The 26,835-nt window shown below is 44.0% G+C and overlaps 1 protein-coding gene across 9 annotated transcripts; it reads right to left on the bottom strand.

The window, feature by feature from the left end:
* Nucleotides 1–941: 941 nt before the first annotated feature.
* On the bottom strand, nucleotides 942–14,150 carry Zfp658 (zinc finger protein 658). Of its 9 annotated transcripts, none has more exons than XM_087549225.1 (6): nucleotides 14,007–14,150; nucleotides 11,850–11,987; nucleotides 11,057–11,232; nucleotides 8,576–8,702; nucleotides 8,119–8,220; nucleotides 942–3,522 (listed from the first exon to the last, which is right to left on the bottom strand). In XM_087549225.1, the coding sequence occupies exons 3-6, from the start codon at nucleotides 11,114–11,116 to the stop codon at nucleotides 1,160–1,162; spliced, it is 2,652 nt and encodes an 883-aa protein (XP_087405351.1). In that variant the 5' UTR covers nucleotides 11,117–11,232; nucleotides 11,850–11,987; nucleotides 14,007–14,150; the 3' UTR covers nucleotides 942–1,159. The 9 variants fall into 9 exon arrangements, with proteins under 9 accessions (XP_087405351.1, XP_087405470.1, XP_087405617.1 ...); XM_087549344.1 differs by having other exon boundaries at nucleotides 942–3,411; XM_087549491.1 differs by having other exon boundaries at nucleotides 8,613–8,702.
* Nucleotides 14,151–26,835: the final 12,685 nt, after the last annotated feature.

Here is a 26,835-nt window from a genome sequence, read left to right as displayed (position 1 = left end):
AACAAAAAACAAACTCCTACAAATAGTTCTCTGACTTTCACACATGTGCCGTGGCACTCATGCACACACACACACACACACACACACACACACACACACACACCCCACTATTTATTATCTTATGTGTATTAGAAGCTGATAGAAAACTATGAAGAAGTAGTCTCCAATGATTCTGTAGTGAGTGGTTGGGTCTGCCTATGTAGTTCACTACAGATGGGACCTGTGGAAAAAAGGTTAGAGGAGCTAACATGAAAGAGAAAAGTTATAAGGAACAGTGAATGCTATAGAATTTCACTTATGGATTTATCTCAAAAGTTCCTTTTATATGATAAAAAGATTCCTAATTATTGATAGTGCAGCCTCAAGTTGGTGTGACTAGGGGACAGACTGTCAACACAACTTAGATTTTTTAAAAAGAAACTCCTTCTAGGCAATAAATTCTGTGCAAACCCCACAAATCTGAGGTAGTACATACGTACGAACTGATGTCATATAAACAAAAAGTGTGCAATCAGACATACATATTAGAGACACTTTGACAGAGAACACTGTCTTATTTCCTTTCTTGCATTATAGAAACATTATCCCACAATAAATAGGAATATTGTTGATACAAAAATCCCCAAAACTTTCCTATAGTCTGGTAACAAATGTGTCTTTTGCCATTTTCTATAGAGAAGTGTTTCTCATCCCGTTGCTTTAGGGTTTCCTCCTAGGATGAAATCTGAAATCATATTACGAATGTCTCTTATGAATAATGTGTTTATCAACAAGGAGTGCATATCTAGATATTTTAAAGTACAGAAGCCACAACATACAGAAAGTTCCTTTAAAACATTCTCTTCAAGTAATTTAAAGACCATACCTCAGTTAGGAATGTGTTTACAGACTGACTATGAGGAAACGTGCGTCACACAAAAACCAAGCCTGAAAGAACTGCGTCTGGTATGAGGTGCTTGGCATTTATTATAATCTGACACACTGTTAAAAGCCTTTCAACACTCAGAACACAGTAGTATCAGAACACAGTCTAAATCCAGTGCTGCACCTCCAGTTGGGATGCACTGCAGGGCGAGTTCTCATCCCCTCTACATTCCTGTGTAGGAATGACGATGGGTCTAGGGTGGGTTATATTATGGGACAATTTCCTATGGCTTTCCTAAGGCTTCTTGCAAGTGTGGGTCCGCTGATGGCATTTCAACACAGACTTCTGGAGGAAGGCCTTCCCACATTTTTGACAGACAAAAGATCTCCCCTTCGTGTGAGTCATCTGATGTCGAGGTAAAGACGACTTATTGTAGAAGCCCTTCCCACACTCGGGGCACACGTAGGGTTTCTCGCCTGTGTGAATTTGCTGATGGGATGTCAGTGCTGACTTCTGGATGAAGGTCTTCCCACATTTTTGACAGACAAAAGGTCTCTCCTTAGTGTGAGTCATCTGATGTCTGTGCAAAGACGACCTGCCGAAGAAGCCCTTCCCACATTCGGGGCACACATAGGGCTTCTCGCCCGTGTGAATCCGCTGATGATCTCGAAGCTGGCCCTTTGAAGCTAGGGCTTTCCCACAGTCACCGCATTTGTAAGGCTTTTCCCCAGTGTGTATTCTCTGATGTGTTCGCAGTACTGACTTCTGACTGAAGGCTTTCCCACACTCGCTACAAATATGGTGTTTTTCTCCAGTGTGAATTTTCGTGTGTAAATTGAGGGATGATCTTCGGCTGAAGGCCTTCCCACATTCGGAACATGCGTAAGGTGTCTCCCCAGTATGAATTCGTAGATGCTCTTTCAGTTGGGAGGAATTACTGAACGACTTCCCACAGTAGTTGCATTTGTAAGGTCTCTCCCCAGTGTGGATTCGATGATGGACTGTCAGCTGGGATGTGTGGCTGAATGATTTCCCACAGTAACGACACGGATATGGCTTCTCTCCCGTGTGAGTTTGCTGATGAGATGTCAACTGTGACCTCTGAAAGAAGGCCTTCCCACATTTATGACAGACAAAAGGTTTATCCCTAGTGTGAGTTATCTGATGCCGTAGGAAACCTGACCTACCATGGAAGCCTTTTCCACATTCAGTACATACGTAAGGCTTCTCCCCTGTGTGGATCCGCTCATGTTCTTCCAGCTGGTACTTAGAAGCCAAGGCTTTCCCGCAGACGCTGCACTTGTGAGGCTTCTCCACCTTGTGAATCCGGCGATGCACATTCAGGGTGAATGAGTACGTAAAGGACTTGCCACAGTCCCGGCACTTGTAGGGCTTCTCCCCCGTGTGAACTCGATGGTGCATCTTCAGTTGGGATGCGTAAGTAAACGCCTTCCCGCAGTCGGCGCATTTGTGAGAATTCTTCCCCAGGTGAAGTCTCTGGTGCGTGCTGAGCTCTGACTTCTGGCTGAACTCTTTCCCGCACTCGCTGCACGCATGGCGTGTTTGTCTGCTGTGGATCTTCTGGTGAACGGTGAGGCTTGACTTTCGCTTGAAGGCCTTCCCGCAGTCACCACATTCGTAAGGCTTCTCCTTCATATGAATCTGATAATGCACCTTCAGTCGGGACGTACAGCTGAACAGTTTCCCACAAACGGTACATTTGTAAGGCTTCTCCCCAGTGTGAATCGTCTCATGGGTGCTGAGGATTGATTTCTGCTTGAAGGCCTTCCCACACACGGGACACACGTAAGGTCTCTCCCCTGTGTGTATTCGATAATGTACCTTCAGCTGGGAAGTGTTGTTGAATGATTTGCCACAGTCCCGGCATTCGTAAGGTTTCTCTCCAGTGTGAATTCGATGATGGACCTGCAGGTTGGATGTTCGGCTAAATGATTTCCCACAGTCGGGACACTCATAAGGTTTCTCTGGGTGAGTTTCTTGATGGGAGGCAAACTCTGTCTTCTGGAGGAAGACTTCCTCACACTTGTGACAGACAAGAGGTCCTTCTCCGGTGTGAGCTGTCTGATGTTGACAGAAAGCAGACGCATCGTCGGTCCTTCCACGTCCCGTGCCTTCATCTGGCTTCTCGTGAGAATGGACTTCTTTCTCTGCAAGTGGTTGTTTGTGGATGGGAACTTTTCTGCACTGGTCACCTTCGCACGGCCCTTCGTGAGGAACTGTACAGTTAGTGTCTTGCGTGCAGAGTCGACCCAACGTAACAATGTCATTAAGCTGCTTTGTGACGTTGCCTTGTTCTTCACCATTTGCTTCAAGGTTGCGCTTCAAATGTTTCGCAAGTGACTTTGGAGCTCCCTTTTGTGTAGAAATAAGGTTAGATACCAAGGGGGTGGTTTTTCCGGGCTCTTTACAACCACAGTCTCTGTCTGTGTTCTGTGTTTTCTTGTTGAGGAAAGCACCAGGACTCCAGGGTGGGATCTGGCTTTGTCCATCTCTTTTTGTAAGGTCGGGGTCTTGCCACAGTACTTCTAAAATAGAGCACCACAAACCATGACCTGAGAGTGCACTCGCCTTTCTGGTTTGAAATGCTGCATTCTCGGAAGCTTTCTGTCGGGGAGTGTAAAACTCTGATTCCACTTCTGGGAGATGAAAAGAGTATGCACAGTGAACAGGATGGGTGAGAAATCACAGAGTTAACAGACAACAAGCACAAAAAAACCTCTGTGAGGTACTCATGCCAACAAGCAGAACATGCCTACATCCCTAGGACATGTCGAACTTTAGCTGTGGGACACTAACCATCAGGCATCTTTCTTTATGACTCATTTTACCCCACAAACCATCTCATAAAGCAATTACAACTATTTTCCCTGTTTTTCAGATGAAGAAATGTGAATGCCTAGGTCAGTGGTCACGATGGCTGTACTAGTCTGCGGAGAAGACTGTTTAGACAAAGGCAATGAATTTGACTGACGTAGGAAACCTAGTAGGCTGAGGCGTAGGGGAAGAAACTGTGAAAGCTGCTATAAGGCAGTCTCGCTGGACGATCATGTGTTAAAAAGGAACAGAGACCAGCAGAGCAGTGGACTTAATCAGTTCTAGAGAAAGGCATATTCATGCCTTTGGCCCATTTTTTTCATCTAGCTAAGGACTCATATATTCACGTCACTCACTGTTGTTAGGGATGGAAGTTTACTTAATCTAGGAAAGCACTCTTTATCTTTGAACCGTAACCTAACACCAGTACATTTTCCTTCTTTTTTTAGACATCCATTTACACATATAGTGGCCTTCCCTTACTTTTCTGATCTTAACTCTATGTGAGCAGTTAAAAGCATTTGCTGCTTTGGCAGAGGGCTGGAGTTTAGCTCCCAGCACTCTCGCAGGAACCTGTTAACTCCAACCCCAGAGGATCCGACATCCTCGTCTGGACTCTGTGGAAACTCTGACACACGTGGCATTTATTCACACACACACATACACACACACACACACACACACACAGAGAGAGAGAGAGAGAGAGAGACAGACAGACAGACAGAGAGAGACAGAGACAGAGAGAGATCTAATAAGAAATATCTACAACACCGATCACACATGTCTAAGGGATATCTACAGAATATCCCAGCCAACGGAAATGGAACACAGTCCTTCTCAGCAGCCCATGGACGATTCTCAAACACCAGAACACATGCCAGGCTACACAGCAAATCTGAACAGTACAAAAAAGCTGAAACAATGTTCCGTATCTTAAAAGGCCATAATAGAATAAAACAAAAAGAGAAACAAAGAAATAAAACAAGAAGAGAAACCACAGAAACTGCACAGATACATGGACGTAGATCAGCCTATTCTGAATTAGCAGTGAGTTGCAAAGAAATCAGGGAGGAAATGAAAACATTTCTGGAACAAAATGGGGAGGAATGCCAATTTACCATGATCTTTGGATACAGCTAAGACAGGTCCAAGAGAAAGTTGATATCTGAGATATTTACATTAAAGAAATCAGAGTTCAACCTAAGGCTGCAACTCTCAAAAAATGAAGAAAAAGGCAAAATCCAAAGTAGTAAATGGAAGAAAAAACAAACAAACAAACAAACAAAAAAAAAACCTCGCTGGGGATTTAGCTCAGCGGTAGAGCGCTTACCTAGGAAGCGCAAGGCCCTGGGTTCGGTCCTCAGCTCCGAAAAAAAAGAAAAAAAAAAGTGAGATTGAAAAACTCCTAGCCAATGTGACAGGGAAAAGAGAGTCACATTAACAAAATTAGAAATGAAAAAGAGGATATTAACAATGGATTCCAAAGAAATCTAGCAGTTTACTGGAGAGTTAGTACCTGGAAATCTTACATTAAAAAACAAACCAAAAAAAAACCCTGGAAATGTTAGAATAAATGATTAAAATTTTAACCACATATGACCTATGAAAGTTAAAATCTTGATGGGTACAGTGGCACAGGCCTTTGATCACAGCACTAGGGGCGCAGAGGCAGGTGGATCTCTGAGTTCAAAGCCAGCCTGGTCTACAGCGTGAGTTCCAGGACAGATAGAGCTACATGGTGAGTCCATGTCTTGAAAGACAACAACAAAAGAAAACAATAAAACAAACAAAACACCCAAGGAAATTACATCAAGAAGATACAAACAGAATAGATTCGTAAGAGGCAGAGTAAAGTATATTCATACGAAGAAAAGCCCAAGAGAAGATGCACTGGGGGGTCTGCCCAAACCTTTAAGGAACAGGTAATGGCAACACTCCTTAACCCTTCCATAAAGTAGAAAGGGAGAAACACTAAAAGGCACACTGTACAAAGCTAATGTTGGTATCTAACACCCAAACTGGGTAAGGACACAACAGAACAACAACAACAACAACAACAACAAAAACAACGGAAACTACAGAATAATTTCCTTAATGAAAATGGACACAAAACATCTTAAGAAAAAATTTCAAAACACATTCAAGAATATATTAGGAAGCATCTTTAACAAACTGTGCTGGGACGACCTGTAAAAAAATGAAACTGGATCCCCATCTTTTTTGTCTTTTTTCTTAAAAAAGATGTATTTACTTCATCTCATGTATGGGTGTTTGCTGATAGTGCCTGGGGGGGGATCAGAAGAGGAAGTCGCGTTCCCTAGGCCTGGAACTGTAGACAGCTGTGAGCTGCCTCACAGGTACTGGGAACCAAGCCTGGGCGCTGTGGAGAGCAGTAAGTCTCTTTACCCCCGACAAACAACTTAGACTGAAAGACTTAGTAATGACGTTCTGAAACTGCGGGAGGGAGGCAGAAGCAAGACTCAGAGATACAGGCATGGGCTAGGAAGTTTAGAAAAAGACTCAATAGCACAGGGAAAAAAAAAACAAAACAATCTCACGAATGGATAAGTGGGGTTATATAAAAACATGCACAGCAAAAGAAATGAAGAGGTGGCCTATATAACGGGAAAGGATTTTTCTAACTACAGATTAATACACAGACTATGCAGAGATACCGAATTCCCCAATCAAGCAATAGGTAATACATTTAATGGATAGTTCTCAAAAGGCATACGAATGGCCAATACATATTTTAAAAATGTGTTCAATATTTTTAGTCATCAGGGAAACACAATTTAAAACTTCCCTCACATTCTAGGTCACCCCAGTCAAAATGGCTATTAAGAAAAGAAACAGGGCTGGAGAGATGGCTCAGAGGTTAAGAGCACTGATTGCTCTTCCAGAGGTCCTGAGTTCAAATCCCAGCAACCACATGGTGGCTCCCAACCATCTGTAATGATATCTGATGGCTTCTTCTGGTGTGTCTGAAGACAGCTACGGTGTACTCACATACATAAAGTAAATTATTAAATCCTTTATTTTAAGAAAAGAAAAGAAACAAACAACAAATGCCAGCAAGGAAAGCTATGTCCCTGTGCACCACTACAGGGTGTGCCAACTGCTGTAGCCACCAAAGCCAGGGTGGAAGGTCCTTAAAGAACTCAAAATGGAACTGTCATATGACCCAGCCAGACCAAGCCAGCCAGACCAAGCCAGCCCATATACCTGAGGGACTCTGTATGGATGTAGGCAGACATACTTGCACAGCCGTACTTATGCTGCAGTGAGAAAGGGAACCGATGCCTCTTGACAGATGAAAGCAGTAAGAGAATGTAGAACACATGTCTCATAGGGTTTTAGCTAGCCACAACAAAAACAAAACAAAACAAAACACCCAAAACACAAAATCCTCACAACTGCAGCAAAATGGATCGGACTTGACATGTTAGGTGAATTAAGTGACACTCAAAGACAGAGTACCATATTCTTTTCTTACAGGTGGACTCTAGATTTTAATTTCTGTATGTGTATATATAGGTTATGTCTGCATGTGTTATATGTAAATTGTCAAAGGAGAAAAGGGACTTCAAAAAATTGGATCTTAAAGGAGGAAGAAAGAAAGAAAAAGAGTAGTGGAGCTTGTGGCATGGACAGGGTCCAACAAGAGGGGGCTGGAGGAGGTCACTGGGGAAAGGGCCAGGAGAGGAAAACGCATGAGAGCTATCACAAGAAAGTGACGATGAAACTAACTTAAAAATACCCAACTGAACCATCACCAACTGTGCTGAAAACTTTGTATCTCACTAGCGTATCTTACCCACGTTGACACATATGTCTGTCTACCTATACATCTGCCATACTGGGGACTGAATCCAAGGCTTGATACATGTCAGCCTGCCACTCCACCACGGAGATATGCATCCTCAGCCCTAACCATGGTCATCGGGAAAAAGGAGACCAATTTCCTCCCTGACCAACACATGTATCCGTATTCTCAATCACTACTGAGTTTTCTTCATCTTGTTGACAGTTTGGTAATGCCCAGTGGAGACAAGAGAGGTGTGCAAACAGGAATCCAGGTATCGACCTCCAGGAGAATAGGGTTGGTGGTCAACTTAGGTCTTGTTATCTCCACGATGAGGCAGCTGACTACCCACTATTCACCTCCGAAGAAGCTCATCCTCACTCTTAGTCCACAGTTACACAGTACTGCAGGGTTAGCTGTAGAGAGTTGGTGTGGGAGGCAAAGCTTGGTACCCACGATCCTGGCCTACATTCACAATGCACTGTGGCATTAGCTATAAAGAGTGGGGGAAGGAGGCAAGCCTGATGTCCACCACTAGGAGAAGGGATCAATGAAGAAGTTTGGTAGTGGCCCACTAATAACATCCACCTCCGTCTAGGTCCTGGTCACTCACCTTGACACCAACACTGATGATGTGGGAACTTAGCCTCTCCTGTCTGTGTCTTCTTTCTTTTCTTTATCCTGAAGATGGCCCCAGGGCTGGGAATAGGGTAGCCTGTAGTTGGAAGAATATCTGCTCAGTGTGTAGCTTTAGAGGTCATCCAATGGGCTTTGTGCTGGCTGATTGGGAAATCGGTATTTTGTACTGGGCACAAAGAAATTAACTTGGAATGTCAAAAAGGAATGAACCATGACACACTTTTGATACCCCACCACGTTCTAAGAAAAGGAGGAAATAGTTTCAACGAAGCCCATCCTGGACCCCCAGCCAGCCATGCTCGCTCACTGCCATGCTTACCCACTGCCATGCTCACCCACTGCCATGCTCGCCCACTGCCATGCTCGCCCACTGCCATGCTCACCCACTGCCATGCTCGCCCACTGCCATGCTCACCCACTGCCATGCTCACCCACTGACAAGAGGTGGCTGTAGATCTCCAGCATCACCTCCTGGTACAGGCGTCTCTGGGCAGGGTCCAGGCGCCGCCACTCCTCCTGGCTAAAGTCCACAGTCACATCCTCAAAGGACACCAATCTCTGTAACACAAAATGTAGCATTGTGAGACGCTATTAACACACAAAGTGCAGTCCATTCTGAGTTGCTCTTCACTGAAGAGGCAGGCATGGCACACAGCGAAGTGGTTCAGTGACTCTTGAATGGTGACAGATCATTTGGCTTTCCAGACAATTTCTATTTCATATTAAATGAATAATATATTATATAAATATGTATTATCTAATGTATATTATATAAATATTTAAGAAGCTAGAGTTTATAAAACTCTTATACACTTGGATTTTCATCCCCCAAGCAGCCAGAAATACTTCACCAATACTTCAAAAAGGAATAAGCACCCTGACACCTAGAGCTAACTTTATCCTAGGCTTCAGGGAAGGCAGCTCAGTGGAGTGGTGAATTATCATGATTCATTGAGAACGGAGTGAGGGGGGAACACTCAAGACTGAAGACTTTGCACAAAACCAACAGCGCTGTTTCGTTTTAACTTGGGGAATTAATTTTCATTTTCACTAATTTAGAAAAATCAGACACCAAAACACCTCTAGTATCCTTGGACATAAATAGTCCATCCATGAGTCAGAAGACAGCTCACTGAAAGACGACGATGACATCATCACCATCACCATCACCATCATCATCATCACCACCACCACCACCACCACCACCACCATCATCATCATCATCATCATCATCATCAAAGCTTGATATTGCCTTTTAAAACAACAGTAACGGGCGGTGTGATGCTCACCTTTAATTCTAGTACTCTGAAGAAAAAGGCAGGTGGATCTCTACCATTTCGAGGCTAGTCTGGTCTAGACAATGAATTCTAGCCAGAGAAGGCTACACAATGAGACTCTGTCTCAGACAAACAAACAAAACAATAACAACTATTAGACAGATTAGAAAGTGCGACTGAGACTTGAAACCAGAGAGTTAGAGTGGAGGAGATGGCTCAGCAGGTAAAAATGCTTGTTGCCCTGCCTGATGATGACCTCGATCCCCAAGATACACAAAGTGAAAGGAGAGAGACTCCTAAAAGTTGTCCTCTGACTTCCACACAATGCCTGGGTAAGCATGTACCACTCCCCACAATGAAGGAAAACAAAACCTAAAAAATCAATAATTAAAAAGTACAGTGGAGAACCAAGTTTGAACGACAGGATTTCTGGAAGGGAAAGTGAAGAGGAAATAAGTTTCTGACGTGTGTGGCACACAGGTGCTTCAGGGAGAATAAGGAAGTGATTCCCAACTTATACATGGAATGTAGCCAAGGACAAGTGTTGCTACCATATGTATTTCTAAATGTGTGCATATATCTAACAAATTATTTCATATATAAGTAATGAAATGTATGGTCTATTGGAAGAATCTGGTCCAACCGTGGAGTTGTTCTTGGAATGTACTTTTATCCTCCTCCCAGGTAAAGTGGTTAGCAGTAAATTTACTTCTGATTACTCATTACAACTGGGCTTCATTATTTTTTTATGTGTCTCTGTGGAATAACATGGTTTTGCCACGTGTAGCTTGCCTGTCCCATAAGCCTTGCCCTTGAGATTGGACACCTTATGCATGTGACTCCCTTTAATTCTCTGAGTATAAAATATCTGATGCTTGGAATAAAGTTGGTCACTGCAAAAGACTTTAGTCTGCCTCTGTGATAGTTCATATGCTCGGTCCAGGGAGTGGCACAATTAGAAGGTGTGTCCCTTTTGGAGTAGGTGTGGCCTTGTTAGAGTAGGTGTGTCACTGTGGGTGTGGGCTTTAAGACTGACTGGAAGCCAGTATTCTGCTAGCAGCCTTCAGATGAAGATGTAGAACTCTCAGCCCCTCCTGCACCATGCCTGCCTGGATGCTGCCATGCTCCCACCTTGATGATAATGGATTAAACGTTGTCCTTGTAAGAGTTGCCCTGGTCATGGTATCTGCTCACAGCAGTAAAACCCTGACTAAGACAATCTCATTTCTCAGCTCTGTTCTCCCAGGTCTCACTGCCTCTAGAGCAGCAAACAATATGTTTTTGGCAAGGCGTTCTCAGATACTCATCGTCTCTAAGACTTACCTGCCATGCATCCACATTAAATGAGCTCCTTCAAGAGACTCACAAAATGACAATGGCTATCAGACTCGACAAGAAGATACAGGATTGAGGACCCTGCGGGGGACACAGTTTTGAGGGCTGCATCTACCTAAGCACCAGGAGGCAGGACAATGAGTAACATGAAAGGACAGGAGGTGCAGGAGCACTGGCCCCTGTGGTCTGCTCCTAGCTGGAGGAACAAGTCTGCCTCTGGAATGGGAGGCCCAGCATCTGCTGTTTCCCATGTCTGTCCTCCAGTTTTAAAGAACTGAACCCTGGGCAGCTGCTGCTTACCTCACATGACCCATCCTGCTCCTGTGGGTGCACCCTCTGGGGCTTCTGGGACAAATTCATGTCAACAGGTATGTTTCCTCTCTTGCCTCTTTGCTGGCAGATCCAATTTTCTCAGGAACCGAAAGCTGAGTGAGGGTCTAGAGGTTACCAGGAGAGCAGCTGAGCAGACAGGCCATCTGTGTTGAGGTAAAAAAAAAAAATCCCACAGCCTGGATGATGTGGCCTGACTGAGGTCTAAAGAGACAGCAGAAAGCCCCAGTGAGGGAATGATCCCGTGTCCTCAGCTTTTACCTATGAGTTTCTGAGCGGCCAAGATGTCACGGTATAGACGTGCTAGAACAGACAATGCTCAAAAAACCCTGTCTGGTGTTGACCAGGGTGATGACAAAGAAAACCCAAACACCGTAGTCTGGGGGCTGGGGAGATGGTACAGTGGATAAGAGAGCTTGCTGCAACAGCACGAGGACCTGAGTTCAAATCCCCAGCAATCTGAAAAAGGCAGGTTTGGCTGTAACTCCAGCGCTGCGTGGGACAAAGAGAGGCGGACCTCTGGGCTCACTGGCTATCAGCCTCACTTCAGACTCAGTGGCAGACCCAACCTCAAGGGAATAAGGCTGGGAGTAACGGAGCAGGGCACTCTGTAGCTTTCTCTGGCCTCAGAGCAGGCTCACGTACAGACTCACACATGTGCCCACACCCACATGCATACACTCCACACAGCGCACATGCTAAAACCCCCACGACTCCCCTTCCCTGAAGTAAACGCCAAACGAGGTCGTTAGGAGGGACTCACCACCACAGCTGCTGTACCTTTGACTTGTGAGAAGATGAGGAATTAACTTAAGTTGTTTCCTTTCCACGGTGAGGGTGCCGTGTGTGTCATGGGCACTGAGGATCTACAGTGATGCGAAGCTCGGGGCACCCTCAGAACCTGCATGTAAATACACACAAAAACGGGCAAGTTCTCAGGCTGCTCCTTTTTCTGAGCCTTTTTTTTGTTTTGTTTTGCTTTTTGTTTTTTGTTTTTGTTTTTTTATTGGATATTTTTAATTTACATTTCAAATGCTACTCCCTTTGCCGGTTTCCCAGACATAAGCCCCCCATCCCATCCTCCTCCCCTTCTTCTATAAGGGTGTTCCCCTCCCAACCACCCCCCCCTTTCTGCCCTCCCTGACATTCCCCTACACTGGGGGTTCAGCCTTGGCAGGACCAAGGGCTTCTCCTTCCATTGGGGCCCAACAAGGCCATCATCTGCTACATATGCAGCTGGAGCCATGGGTCAGTCCATGTGTACTCTTTGGATGGTGGTTTAGTCCCTGGGAGCTCTGGTTGGTTGGCATTGTTGTTCTTATGGGGTTGCAAGCCCCTTCAGCACCTTCAATCCTTTCTCTAACTCCTCCAATGGAGGCCCCATTCTCAGTTCAGTGGTTGCCTGGGAGCATTTGCTTCTGTATTTGATACTCTTTCTGAGCCTTGTTAAGCTGTTCACATATATGCCACCCCAATCCCCAACTTTTTGAGACATGATCTCACTATGTTTCTGTAGCTGGCCTGGAGCTCTCTGTGTAGAGCAGGCTGTCCTGACACTCACAGAATTCCACCTGCCTCTGCTCCCTGAGTGCCGGGACTAAAGGTGTGAGCCAGCGTGCCCAGCTCTCACAGGACACTTTTAACCATGCCATAAGCATTAGCATAACCATTTCTTTTTCAGAAATGACAAGTAGGGTTATGTACTGTTCCAGGATGTACCCTAAGAGGAAGAGCAGGACCAGTCTCGTTCCTTCCCTACACACAGTGCCTATGATCTCGTGTGGTCCCTGTGTGCCCAGCACCCAGAACCCTTTCTAGTTCCTCCTGCCTCCTGAGAGCAGAGATGTGGGTGCAGTGTGGTGTGGTGATGGCCACTCCTGGCTCTCTCTGCTTTTCTAGACATTTTTGTTTTCATCTATTCCCACACCGGCATCCTGTTCTCTTTCCTTAAATACAATGGCTCAATCTTTTCCCTGCCTTGGAAGCCATGCACAGAAACAACAGACCCTACACACAAAGTATTTCTTCCCCGTCCACAATGGCTTCATGGTAAACAGGACATACTCACTGACATCCTGGACTTCAGTAACCTCAGATAAGTGGCCACGGGATTAGTTTAACACAGGGTTAAAAGGAGCATGCCTAGTTCCACAGAACATTATTACCTTGGCAGCCAGGACATTTTCACCAGAGATGGCAATTTACTGGTGTCCAGGAAATCTTCAATAAACTCAATAGTGAGGCCCAAAGAACGTCCTCCAATAAGGACACAGCATCGTCTGCTCCAATGCCAATCACTGACTCTTACTGTGTCCATATGGTCTCAGCAGAGGCAGCATCGACCCACTTCATTTGCAAAGGGTCCAAGCCCTCAGTAAAATCTCGGGAGCGGGGATTAGGATTTGTCATTTAAACGTTTGTTTTGCAGCCCTGGCTCCCTACAGGAGACTGCATGCTGTGGATGAAATGGTCCTGTTTTGCAAGACTTGCTGCCTGCACAGAGGCTCATCTCCCAGCTCTGGTGCCAGTGGTGCCCACTTCTAAGTGTGCACATGTATATCCCCTGGCTTTTGTTCCATGTGTTCTTAGTATTAGTCCCGCTGGCAGACGCCACAGGCTGACAGAGAATGGCTGACCTTCCCAAGTTAAGCCCAAACCACAAATAATCTAATTTTCCATTTGTATCTGCCCTTTTCTCCTCTTTCAGGCCACTAGAAAGCAGCGCGATCACCCTCAGAGACGCTAGCCCCAGGCTTGCGGTAGCTGGCTGCGCCGTCTCTCTCAGCAACCCTGCTCTCCTAACTCCCAAAGCACTCCGACCCTAGCTCAACCAGGGCTTCCCCAGCAGCGGTGTCAGCTGTCACTCAACACGAATCAACGCTCAACTGCACAGCATCCTCCATGTGTCGCTGCAGCTCACCTCTCACCGCACCGCAGAACTCTGCACAGGACACGCAGGGCCCCTGCGACTTCCGCCCACCGGCTCTCAGTGTTAGAATCCAAACTCTCGCGCAGGGCGGGCAACAATTACAGAACCGATCTGCGCGGAGATTTAAGCGGATATGACCGCTCCAGACCACTTCCGTTTACAGCGAATCAGGGTTCTCCCCCTCCCCGCCCCCCAACCTTTTTTTTTTCTTGTGGCGGATGGTGAAGCGCATGCGCGCTACTACTTGCAAAGGTACAGCTTGCCAATACTTCTCAAAGCTCTTCAAGTAGTTTTTGTTCCTTTAGGAACTGTCATGGCCACTCCCACAATACAGTGATACAGAGACCACCATCACAGTATGTTAGTACCACACAGACAGCTAAGGCTGTCTCATATTTTCAGAGGATTTTATTTCCTATCTATACGTGTATGTCACTTATTTCTAAGAGACTGAGGTGCTACATACTACTAAAAATACAATTTTTCTGTATTTTCTCAGGGACTTAAAAGATTTCTTTCCCCCAAACTAAAAAGTAAATAAATAATAAATTATAAATAGAAAGAAAAAAGAAAAAAAAAAGAAAAGAAAGCTAGGTAGGTTTGTGGGAAATGGGAATTGAAGCTATATAGAATCTTTAAAGGTGAAGGTCTGAAATAAATACTGAGGCTTTTAATGGTGACCAGAGGTGGTGGTGGGGATCTGTTGTCAATTACAAGTGTTTTTTAAATTCTTCATTATTTATCGTCTGTTTTGCATATATAGATAATAGTGCAGAGGTATGAAGAGAAGGAAATAACGGTAAATGGGAGAGACCAGTTGGTAGTGAAAGTGTTCAGTACAGTAGAGGGAATAAGTCAACAGGCCAAAGTAGAATATTCGAATAAAACGAAATATCGCATGCAGGATCTCAGGTTAGCATTCTCTAGTTCTGTGTAGACCAGAATATGACATTGAACATGGCATGATCCCCCTGCTTCTGCTTTCCAAGGTCTGGGAGGGATATGGCATCATGACTGGCTTTCACGGATGACTTTGATCATCTTGAGAACAGATTATAGTAGTGGTGCTCTTGTGACCAGGATTTTATGCCCAAAGATACAGCGCCAGGGGTCCCAAAGAGTAAGATCAGCCACCCATCGGCACATGCCAAATTATCTTAAACTACATTTGATGTGCAAATACCAATTTCTGATCATTTGTCCTCTGCAACTCAGCATATGATTGATGCCCACACCCATTTATTGCAGCCCGGGGGGCATCACCTTGCTCTTCCACAGGGTCTCTCCTTATGCTCACCTCTCTAGTCAGTAAACATGGGACAGTGCCCATCTGTCTTGCAGCCTGAACCACAGCCAGTCCACCAGGAAGATGGAGCACTTGCCCTGCGGAGGTGATGAAGCACAAAAGCCAACCAGAAGGCGAAACTGCGTGCCTCTCCTTTGTGCTCCGCGAGACTGAGCTGCTGGGCAGATACCACAAAACGTCCCTGTGCGTCTGAGGCTGAACTACGGGTTCCCTGAAGAACATAGTAGGCAGGCGTGGTGGAATACAACCTAAACCCCAGCACTTGGGGGGCAGAAGCAAGCAGATTTTTGTGAGTTTCAGGCCAGCTAGGGCTACACGGTGAGACCCTATGTAAAAAGAAATAGCCTAAATGTACACAAATCAAACTGTCGAGGAGAGTAAATTAGGTACCTGGAAGCAGTTGCTGCACTACTCAGGGTACAAAAACTTAAATTGGAACTGAGACGTTTTTAAGCGTGAGGAGGAGAACAGAATTTTCCAGAAAAGAGTGGAAGTGAAGGTGGATAAGTAAGGAAGTCCACAATGAGTTTATGGAGCTGCATGTGAGAGAGGAGGTCCTGTGACAGTGGGACTGTAGATGTCATCCAAATTCCAAAGAGTGAGCTGAGCTGGGCATGCCTGTGAAAGAGTGTAAATGGGGTCTCATGTGTCCTAGGTCGGCCTCAAAGTTCCTGTGAAGCCAAAGACCAGCTCAAGTTCTCATCCTCCTGCCGCCACTTACTGAGTGGTTCGATTACAGGAGCGTATCACCATACTTAAGGTATGCAGTGCTGGAGATCAAGTCCAGGGTTTCTCCTGGGCAAGCATTCTGCCAACTGAGCTAAGTCCCAGTGAGGAGTGGAGTGAATGGCCACATAAGCGTTTTAAGTACAAGACTGAGATGATCGTAGACACATTTCCAAAGGACTAGCTTTTCTACAGGAATCAAGGTAAGGCTAAGTGAAGATTCGAGGGCCAGCTCTGCATTGCAGAAGGACTGGAGACAATAAATGCAGCCTGAATGGAGGTTACAATACTATCACTTTTCTGCTCACCAGTGATTTCTAAACCATAAAGGTGACACTGTACTGAGACCTTTATAATGTAGTGTATACTATAGAGTGCACTGAGTGATAAGACTTGGATGTAGTGATAAATTTCAATATCACAGAGGAGGGATGACCTGGCATGCTGGTGGGATGCAATGAATCATGCATGCTAGACACACTGAATTGATTATGAAGAAACAAAAAAGCATCAAATTATAATCTGACCATGCTTCTAGGCCAGAGTTCTCAAGTGGAAACACAAAGGGAGCCTGAAAGTAATTCAGGGATTTCTAGTATTCACACCAGAACAGAGAGAGACAAATGGAGTCCGTGTAACAGTACTTGATTTAGCCTGAAATGTCCAAATTACTATTTCTAGATACTCAGCTTACAAAAGCCAGTGAATAGCTACCAAGTGAAAGAGTTAAAAGATCGAAGACTCTGGAACCACAGATATGTGCGTGAAAGAATGTTGTGGGGCCCTTCTCTCGGGAAGTATTTTCTCAACTATTATAAAGGAATCATGAGGGGAGCTGAAAGGGGCTGCTCCTCAGGGTTATTTAACCAGTAAGCAGCTGCTGGGAGGAGACTTCGGTGATACGGTTTCCAAGTTGACAGCCACCTTAGGGGTAGGATGGCTCAGTAAGGCAGCTATTTCAGCTACCCGTGCTTCTGGATCTTTAAGTAAGGCCAATAAACTCACTGGTTCACTAAGGTGGACTTTGATGCAGTCATTTCTGTGGTCTGTCATTTGCTCTCCGTCTGCAGTGGGTGTAAACAGCCTCTCCAGATGTAATGCAACAGAGGGTTAAACTTCAACTCAACAGGAAGCAGATGGGCTTGTCGCAAAAAAGCTATGTGATAGGGGAACTCGGTCCCCTGTGGACTCTCCACTCCTACGCGGAGGATGAAGACCAATTTCATGAACAAAGAGCCCAGGATCTGCTGCTGCCTGTGACAGCTGTCTGGTTTTGCAGATTTGAACCTGGGACAGCCCCCTTACCTCACACTACCCGTTCTGTTCCACGACTGGGGCTTCCGGGAAAGCTCATGTGGGCAGCAAGCATGCCTTTCATAGCGTCTACCTTTGGTGTCTCTTGCTGGCAGCTATAATTTCCTCAGAAGTGGCAAGCTGAGGATTGTCTGGAAGTTCCAAGCAGACGTCGTTGGTAGAAGTCAGCTGTGGCATGACAAGAAACCTGGCAGTTTGTACTGGGTAGGGTGAATACACTAAAAATGGAGGCATAAGCTTTCTAGTAAACGTTACGAGGGATGGAAGTTTCTGTTTGAACAGCGTCTTGAATAACAGGACTCAATTCCTAAAAAGACATCTTAGTTAGTTTCAGATTCGCGTTTGGTGAACTGTGGGGCCACAGCCTTGCGGAGTGAGTACTAGGGTAGCCAGTCGCCATTCAAATGCTTGGCTTTTCATGACTAATGCACAATACACTGGGAAACCTCAAGGTCAAAGTGATCATTTCTACAGCTGATGAAATAACGCTTGAGACCAAGCTCACAGAATGAGGGGAAAGTTGGATCAGGATCTGTGGCATGCGACAGGCAGGCTCCAAGCCATAAGCTCAGTTGGTACTATGCATAAAATAAACGGTGTGTGTACTCTTAGAACCATTAAGGGCACAGACACAGTAGTTTTGTTTATTTGTGGATTTGGTTTTTGTTTGTTTTGTTTGTAAGTGAGGGAGGCCATATTTTCCTGATGAATTAACATGGAGTTATTTTTTTTTTTTCAGTGTTTTCTGTGGGAATCCCAGTGATTGAATTGAGATTGGCCTCTCTGCTTTAACCCTGAGATTTCCTCATGACCAAATTTTGGTTTTGGGCAGGTGCACTGGTTACCTTTTTGTCAATTTGACAAACTAGAGTCAACTAGGAAGAGGAAACCTCAATAGAGGATTGGCCTCCATGGAATGTTTGGGGAAGGCGGGGCATTTTCTTCATTAATAATTGATGTGGGAGGGCCTGGCTTGCTGTGGGTGATGTAAGTCCTGGGGTGGTGGTTCTAGGGTTAGTAAGAAAGTAAGCTGATGAGCCTTGAAAGCAAACCAGTATGTTGTATTCTATCAGTTTCTGTTCCCAGTTGCTTCCCCGAGTTCCTGTTTTGGCTTTCCTCAATGATAGGCCATAGCCTGTTAGTCAAATAAGCCATCTCCTTCCAAGTTGACTTTGGTCATGGTGTTTACCACAGCAACAGAAAGCAAACTGGGACACACCTACAGAAAAAAATTTCAAGGCCTCCATTTCTTTGCATTGACAGCATCTCAGCAGCTGTGAGAAATAAACTCATCTATAAATTTCTCACTGCACTAGATTTTTTTTCAGGGAACTCAGTTGGAATTCACCAGTGCTCAGTTTCACTTTGGAGACCTCCAACTGATTGCTGTCTTAGTTCTCCAAGTCTGCTCTCAACAAGCCCCCCTGGCCTATCATCATCCTGAAAGGGCTTGGGGCTGAGGGTGTTCGTGACACCTCCTAAACCCTCTCCACCTGTTAAGGACTTCCAATGTCAGGTGCACATCCAGCCCAGAAGAACACAGGTCGGCTCAGAGACACAAGGTCGCACTAGAGTTCAAGGACTAGCTGACTTGAACTGCCAACCCCCAATGGCTTATTTCTCATGTGTGGTGTGAGATACAATCGTTTTTCCTTTTGTAAGTAAGAAAACCAGGCAGGGAAGCCCTGGCACAACAGTTTCTTAGCTCTGTGAGCTTAGTCAAAGTGGATTACAGGTATTTTTTGGGGGGTGGAGGGATGGAGAGGACATTATTTAGTTCAGGTTGGCCTTCACTTGCTTTGAAACCAAGGATGCCCCTGAATGTCTGATCCTAATGTCTCCACATCCCGAGGGCTGGGGGATTATAAACATGTACCATCACACCCAGTTTTGTGCAGAGTTGGGGGTCAAGCACAGGTCTTCGTGAATGCTAGGCAAGCATTTGTAGCAAGATATAGAATAAAACATACAACTCGGAGAATGAATAATAGTAATAGTAATAAAATCCAAGGGAGTGGCTGGATTATGGCATTCCAACCCATGGACTACTGAGCTGCCTATTAAGGCATACATTTAGAATGAGAAAAATCAGCATGGAAACGTAATAATATTTTTTTAAAGATTTATTTATTTTATGTATGTGAGTACACTGTTGCTGTCTTCAGACACACCGGAAAAAGCCATCAGATCCCCATTATAGATGGTTGTGAGCCACCATGTGGTTGCTAGGAATTGAACTCAGGAAGAGCAGTCAGCGCTCTTAACTGCGGAGCCATCTCTCCAGCTCATAATAATTCTTATTAAGACATTTTCTATTACTTTTTATTTCTTTTGTGTATGTCTGTGTGGGTACTTCTATGGTGCCCATGTATGCTCAGAGGACAATGTCAATTGACAGCATCTACCATGTAGGTCCTGAGGATGGAACTGAGGTGGTCGGTGTTGGCAGCAAGGACCTTTACCCCATTCGCCATCTTGCTAGCCAGCTCATCATTTATCTATCTATCTATCATCTATCTATCTATCTATCTATCTATCTATCTATCTATCTATCCATCCATTATCTATCTATCTATCCATCCATTATCTATCTATCTATCTATCTATCTATCTATCTATCTATCTATCTATCTATTGTGGAAAAGATTTTCTCAGTCCAGTATTCAGGATTTCTTTCTGGGAATTCATCATCACTAAAAAGCATTTGTGTTTTTCCTTATAAATTCTTTGAGTAATTTTTCTCACATATAATGTCTTACATGTTTCAACGAACAACACACATCTAGATGTTTTTCTTAAATACAAATTCTACAATGTCTAATGGGATTTCTCTAAAAAATATAGTCTTTTGTGAGGGTTTGAATGAGAGTAGCCTCTATATGCTCATGTATTTGAATACTTGGTGCCCACGGGGTAGACATTTGGGGAGTCATTAGGTAGTGTGGCCTTGTTGGAGGAAGTGTCACTGGGAATGGGCTTTGAGGTAAACCCTCACCACTCCCAATTAGTTTCTACTTTGTGTTTGTAGATGGGTTGGGAGCATTCAGGTAGGTCTCCACGCCATGCTGTCTGCCGTTCGCCATGCTGCTCACGGACTCACCCTCTAAAACTGTAAGCCCCTAATAAACTCTTTTTGTTTCCCTGTAAGTCAGCTTGGTTATGGTGTGAAGTGGAAACTTCTGGTTCTTTGGAAAGTTAGTTATAGTAAATGATGGTTTGCTGGGGTACACAGGTGAAAAGATGTTTTGTAAAGCAAACACATGAAAGACTGTTTTCCTGAAGCAGACACAGGTGAAGAGATGTTGTGAAAAGGCTCTTTTACATCTTTTATTTATTTATTCACTTTAAAATGCTGATTGCATTTTTTCAGACTCATTTTTATCTATATCAGTAGTCTGTATCAGCGGGTGCGGTATAAGACAGGTGGCTGTGGTTGCTGGGAACTGAGCTCATATTTTTGGTTGTGAGCCTAGCCTTTTGCAGCTGAGCCCTCTCTCCAGCCTGTGAAAGGACTGTTGACGAAGGAGTATAACCGTGACCCCACAGACAGTGGGAGATAAGCACTGGTTTGGTTTGCTCCGCCTCTCTATTCTTTGCTAAAGATATGCAGGTATTGGTTCTCTTATATATCATTGTTGAACTTAACTTGTGTTAACTCTGACATTGATAGAAACTTGCCCAAGAACTGCTCGAGAGGTTCCTGAGGCAGCTTGAGGCTTCTGCAGCCTTGCCTCAGGCAGGTTAGTGAGCCTGGAGGTTTCTTCTGGATTGAACTATAGCTTCCTGGTGTCTGCTTGCTGAAAGGGCTGGATTATAGCTGCTGGTTTGTGCCTGATGTCTGCCTGCCTAGAGGACTGATCTGTGGCTGCTGAATTGTATTTGGTATTTGCTACGGGACTGAACTGCTGCCAAAGAAGATCAAGCTGGCCCCCAAAGAACTATTGCTGAGCAGGTCCACTCCCCCCATATTCTAATAACTTCTCTCCTCTACTACCTCTGCTGGGTGGTGGGCTAGAGGAGAGGGTGAATCCTTATTAAAAGTAGGTTGCAAAATAAATATGCCTACAATGGTGTCTCCTCATAGCAATAGAAAAAAGTGAAGACCTGCTGAGGTGTTTGCTGGGGGAGGAGGAAACAGTCTGGGTAAAGGGAGGAAGGTGGTGATAAGTACCAGCAAAGGCCACATGACCAGTTGCAGAAATGCTTATAATACACATGAGCATTTCTCTTGTATTTTCTTAAAAATAAATGTTTGTACATACATCTACATTTAAAGCAAGTATTTGCGGTTTCTTTCCTCAGTTTTCTTATCATATAATGTAATATCAATTAAGATGTCAGTGGCTCTCATATTTACACTATGAGACATTAGAAGGGTGTCCCTCAAGGAATACTGCCACCTATTCTGAAATATGTGTTTGCAGTTGTATGCTGGACAGTTATATCACATTAGGTTTAATTATGACATGGTTATTGTTTTAATTTGGAAATTAAGCATGATATAAGGGGAGGTGATTGTGGATCAAGTTGACAAGAGATGGGTTGGTAATGGCTAATCTTGGTTGTCAGTTTGACTGGAAGTAACTAAACCCCAAGCATTTGGGAATATCCAAAATGTTTTCTTCTTGATCACATAATTTGAGGTGGAAAGACCCTCCCTAAATCTGGGCTCCACCTTTTTGATGGCAAGTTGAGGTAAATCTTATTTAGGGGTTCCTATCTCACCTTTTATCATTTAGTCCCCCAAATAAAAGACACAAGACCTTTATATTTATAATAACCCTTAAAGCATTAGATCTGGGAAGATGTCAACCCTCTGTGCTCTTTTATCTACTTCCCTGTCAATAATCCTGAGATATCAGTCACCATGCTCTGCTTGGTCCAGCCTTGCACTCACGGTCTACCTTATTCCATACAATCTTCTTCCTGCTCCTCCTTGTCTCATAGTCTCTCTGCAGACTCCAAGCCCAGGAACCAAAGCCCTGCCTACTTCTCTTCTGCACAACTACAGGATGTAGGCATCCTTATTCAATCAGTAGTTTTAAATTAAGGAGCAAGGAAAATTCACTAGTCTTGAGGCAACTAGACCTTTGGATACAGAACTTAGCATTACAATTCATAGCAACAGACCAAACCTCAACAGTTACAGCTCACATAAATGATATGGAAGAAGAAATCTTTTGCTCTTTTGCTTGCTAGGCTTCACTCTTGTGAACAAGTTCATCTATTTTGCTGCCGAGCCTTTTATTTTTGCTGGTATTACAACCGATTGCTTCTGGACTTCAACATAGACCAACGACTAATCATCTAGTCCTGTGGACTGAAAAACTATTAGATCCTTAGCTTTTCCATTGGGAGACAGCTGCTGCTGGACTAACCAGGCCACAGATTGTAAACCATTCTAATATAATCATTTTTAATATAGATTTATCCTATCATTTCTGTTTCTCATATTTTCTTCAAGTCTAGGATTTGGGTAGAAATAGGCTTATAGACTGTGTATTGATTTCAGGGTACATCCTGCCAAAACTGTGTCTGATATGAGGGGCTTCCACATTCAGAGCACTCATAATGTCTCTCCTCAGTATGAAAGGCAACAATTTTTAGTTGGGGTGGTTGATGGATTGGATGATTTCCCAGTCTTTCTGCATTGGTAATTGTGGTGGTTTGAGTAAGAAGATTCCCCCATAGGTTCATATATTTAAATACTTGGTCATTAGGAAATGATAATATTTGACAAGGATTAGGAACCATGGCCTTGTTGGGATAGTTATGGCCTTGTTGGAGGAAGTGTGTCAGTTGGGGAAGACTTTGAGGTTTCAGAAGCTCAAGCCGGCTCACTGTTTCTACCTGCTGCCTGTGGATTCAGGTGCAGAACTCTCAGCTACACCCGCCTGTATGCTACCATGCTTTCTGCTATGCTGATGTTGGACTAAACCTCTGAAACACAAGCCAACCCCAGTTAAATGGTTTCCTTTATAAAAGTTTCAATTGTCATGGTACTTTTCCCCAGCAATAGAACACTGTCCAAGGCAGAATTTGGTACCAGCGACTGGGGCATTGTTGTGATAGGCGTAATCACATTTTTGTTGTTGGTGTTGGTGGTGGTGGAATGTGGACTTTGAATTAGAAAAGCAATTAAACACCACAAATGGGCCTTAATGGGTTCCCTGCTAGTAAGAGCATGGAAGACAGTGGTCCTGAGGGTGGGAAGATTTTGGACTAATAGCATTGGCAGGGACGATTTCAAAATGATCTAGTATTGACTGTGTTGCTTGGTCATTAGTGACCACACTTATGTAGATCTATAATGAAAAGGAGCAAGTTGAGCAAGGAAAAATACAAAATGTACAGTTTGAGGAGAAAGGAGGACCAGGAAGTGTAATGGTGCTAAGTCCAGTGCTCAAGGACATAATGCTAAATGGAATAGAGGACTGGAGACAGTAGTGGCCTCAGGACAAGATCCCACCCAGCTAAGGTTCCAACCTGTGAAAAGGAATGAAAGAAAAGCTTATGGCTGGGTATGGCAGTGCACCAGGTACCTCCCTGCACCTGGGAAACAGAAGCAGGGAGATCTCTTGAGTTCAAGGCCAGCCTGGTTTATAGACCAACTTTCAAGAGAGCCAAGCTTAGGCAGCAAAGAAAATCAACCAAACCAGAAAGCTGGTGAAAATATATTTGAACGAGGGGAACATGTTCCATCTCCTGGCAAGCAGAAGAATTTAGTAGCTTTGGCCACTCGCTTCTGGCTTTAGAGTCAAGGACAGAAGAAAGGGTTTGTGGAATTTCCTAGGCTTTCCTTAGTCTAGGCCTCATGTATGTCTCGGGTATGTCTGCATGAAGCTGGGAAGAGTAAGCCTGGACTTCACTGGAGACTGCAAGATGTTGGAGATGCCAGAGCTGTGGGATACTTTCCAAGGAAAGCTTCTAATAGGGAGAGGAAACAGCCCGAGAGAGAGAGAGAGAGAGAGAGAGAGAGAGAGAGAGAGAGAGAGAGAGAGAGATGTTGCAGTCAAACAAAGCTGAAAGGAGCTGGAGATTTGAAGAGTGATTTGACATCAGGCACGGATATGCCGTGTTTTGAGTTTGTCCAGCTGGATTTTGGTCTGGCTTTGGTCTCGTATTGTTCCCTTTCCTATGTTAGGATGGTAATATATATCCTCTGTCAATGTGTTGGAAGTATGTTATCTGCACTTTGATTTTTATAGGGGGTTACAGTTAAGCTATTGCTCAAAAGAGATGATGAACTTTTAAACAGTGTTGAGGAGATTATAGACCATGTGAACTTTTGAGTTTGACTACACACATTTGCATTATAATATGGCTATACTATTATTGAGCAAGGGAATGGATTGTGATGGTTTGACTAGGACTGTTCTTTTTGGAGAAATGTGGGGCAAATGGACTGTGCCACTAGACAGAAGAACTAGTAAGGCTGAGTGAGCCCAAACCCTGTGAATCTCAGAATTGAGAATGGAAAAAGTGGGACCACTTGTTGCTGACCTGTTCTGGAATATGTAACCCTGACACTCCACTGAGAGAGAACCATAACAACCAGTTAGGTAGAGAAAACGCCTAGAATCTTTCCCCATGCAAATAGAGCATCACTAGCATCCCAAACTGAACCAATGGGAAGCATCTACCTCTGGATCCCACCCTACTCCTCAATGTTTATAAAGCCCCTATTCACATGAAATAAAACACACACATTATTTCACCAAGGAACCTCGAAGATGACTCTTTTACTGAGCTGCAAACACCCTGGGAAGAGTTCTCTCTCCCAACGCATTTATGGCTGTACCTTGGACCCACCACACAGACCAGGCTCCTGCTCCTGCTGCTGGCATTAGTTCTGCCATGAATGCAGATGAGACCCAGGATGCTGGCATGGGCTGCCCAAACCTCTTCAATTCTCTTCTAAAGGCTTTACCATTTTGGCCATTTCTTTTTTTTTTTTTAACATTTCTAGACCAATATAGCTGTTAATTTCTGTACAGTGCCAACTCAACACAGTAAACGGGGATACTTTTTTCGAAAGTTGACAGCACAGGTAAAGTTTCAAAAAATTCAAATTATATATCTGTATATAGATATTTATATTTATATAAAAAGACCAATAATAGCAGTGTGTTATGCATCAACAGCAGCAACAGCTTTTCCAGGTTCTGCAGTCATCTGAACAAAACTGTAGAGACATCCAGCACACTCCATTAAAAAAAAAAAAGTAAAAAAACAAAACCCGAGAAAACAGCACAGTTCTGTTACTCTTGTGGTACCTGGCACCATTTTTTTTTAAATTAGCTTCTCAATCATCATCTGGAAAGAAAACATTCTGAGCAACATCATTAAAAACAGCTCTGATAAAGCACGGTCACTACTACGTATCATAAAGCAGGTACAAGCTATTTTACATCCACAGAGGTATGATACAGTACTGTCCTACATCTATAATACTAGAGGATACAATTTAAAAGGCATTATTTGAGACTTGATTCTACTTTTCCAGCAGAGGGCCCAAAGGATGGTGTGACACAGCTTTGTAAAGAAACATACTCTAGACAGGATTTCCTTTCACTAGTGGCACACTTCTAAGGATTCATTCTCTCCATGAATGTCAGCTAAAACCGTTATTAAAAAAATGAAATATCCCTAGAACAAAACCGTATAACCACCGGATTCACATGAAGATGACCTAGTGGAGACAAGCTGGACCTCACCTTACCAACAAGCTATCAAATCTGTTATGTTTAAACAGTGAGACCTCCAAGGAAGGAGATGCCAAGTAGTGCTTCAAAGCTTCGGACCACAATCAAACACAGCATCCTTTTCAACAGAAGCAGAAGCTCATCTGAATATGCTCATGGATGCTGACATCAACATTTAATCATCTCCTCACTCATCCAGGAAGAGGGGGAGATCAGTTACTACTGTACTTTATTGTGTTCAACCAAATCACCATGTTACAAAAATAGCAAGCTGCCATAATAAAAAATAAGGCTCCTCTATCCAGCACCAGATAGCATCATTTTACTTTCAAGCCTAGAAATTGCACACTTGTATCTAAACCAATCGAAGATGAGGATTGAGAGTTCATCTTGGTGGATTTTTCCTTTGATGAATATGAAGTGTCCTTCCTTATCTTTTTTGATGACTTTTAATTGAAAATTGATTTTATTTGATATTAGAATGGCTACTCCAGCTTGCTTCTTCTGACCATTTGCTTGGAAAGTTGTTTTCCAGCCTTTCACTCTGAGGTAGTGTCTGTCTTTGTCTCTGAGGTGTGTTTCCTGTAGGCAGCAGAATCCAGGGTCCTCATTGCGTATCCAGTTTGTTAATCTATGTCTTTTTATTGGGGAGTTGAGGCCATTGATGTTGAGAGATATTAAGGAATAGTGATTATTGCTTCCTGTTATATTCATATTTGGATGTGAGGTTATGTTTGTGTGCTTTCATTCTCTTTGTTTTGTTGCCAAG

The sequence above is a fragment of the Rattus norvegicus genome, chromosome 1 (assembly GCF_021556685.1).
Source record: "Rattus norvegicus strain SHRSP/BbbUtx chromosome 1, alternate assembly SHRSP_T2T, whole genome shotgun sequence".
Classification (NCBI taxonomy): domain Eukaryota; kingdom Metazoa; phylum Chordata; class Mammalia; order Rodentia; family Muridae; genus Rattus; species Rattus norvegicus.
Note: the sequence above shows the minus strand (reverse complement) of the source record. Positions and strands in the feature narration are given on the sequence as shown.

Bases quoted from the DNA above. Each gene is read 5' to 3' on its own strand.
- Zfp658 (XM_087549225.1), bottom strand. From the start codon at position 11,116: ATGAATTTGTCCCAGAAGCCCCAGAGGGTGCACCCACAGGAGCAGGAT. The intron at 8,221-8,575 runs GTGAGCATGGCA...TTCCAACTACAG, and splicing joins CAGCCACCTCTTGTCAGTGG to GCTACCCTATTCCCAGCCCT. The intron at 3,523-8,118 runs GTGAGTGACCAG...TTCATCTCCCAG, and splicing joins TCATCAGTGTTGGTGTCAAG to AAGTGGAATCAGAGTTTTAC.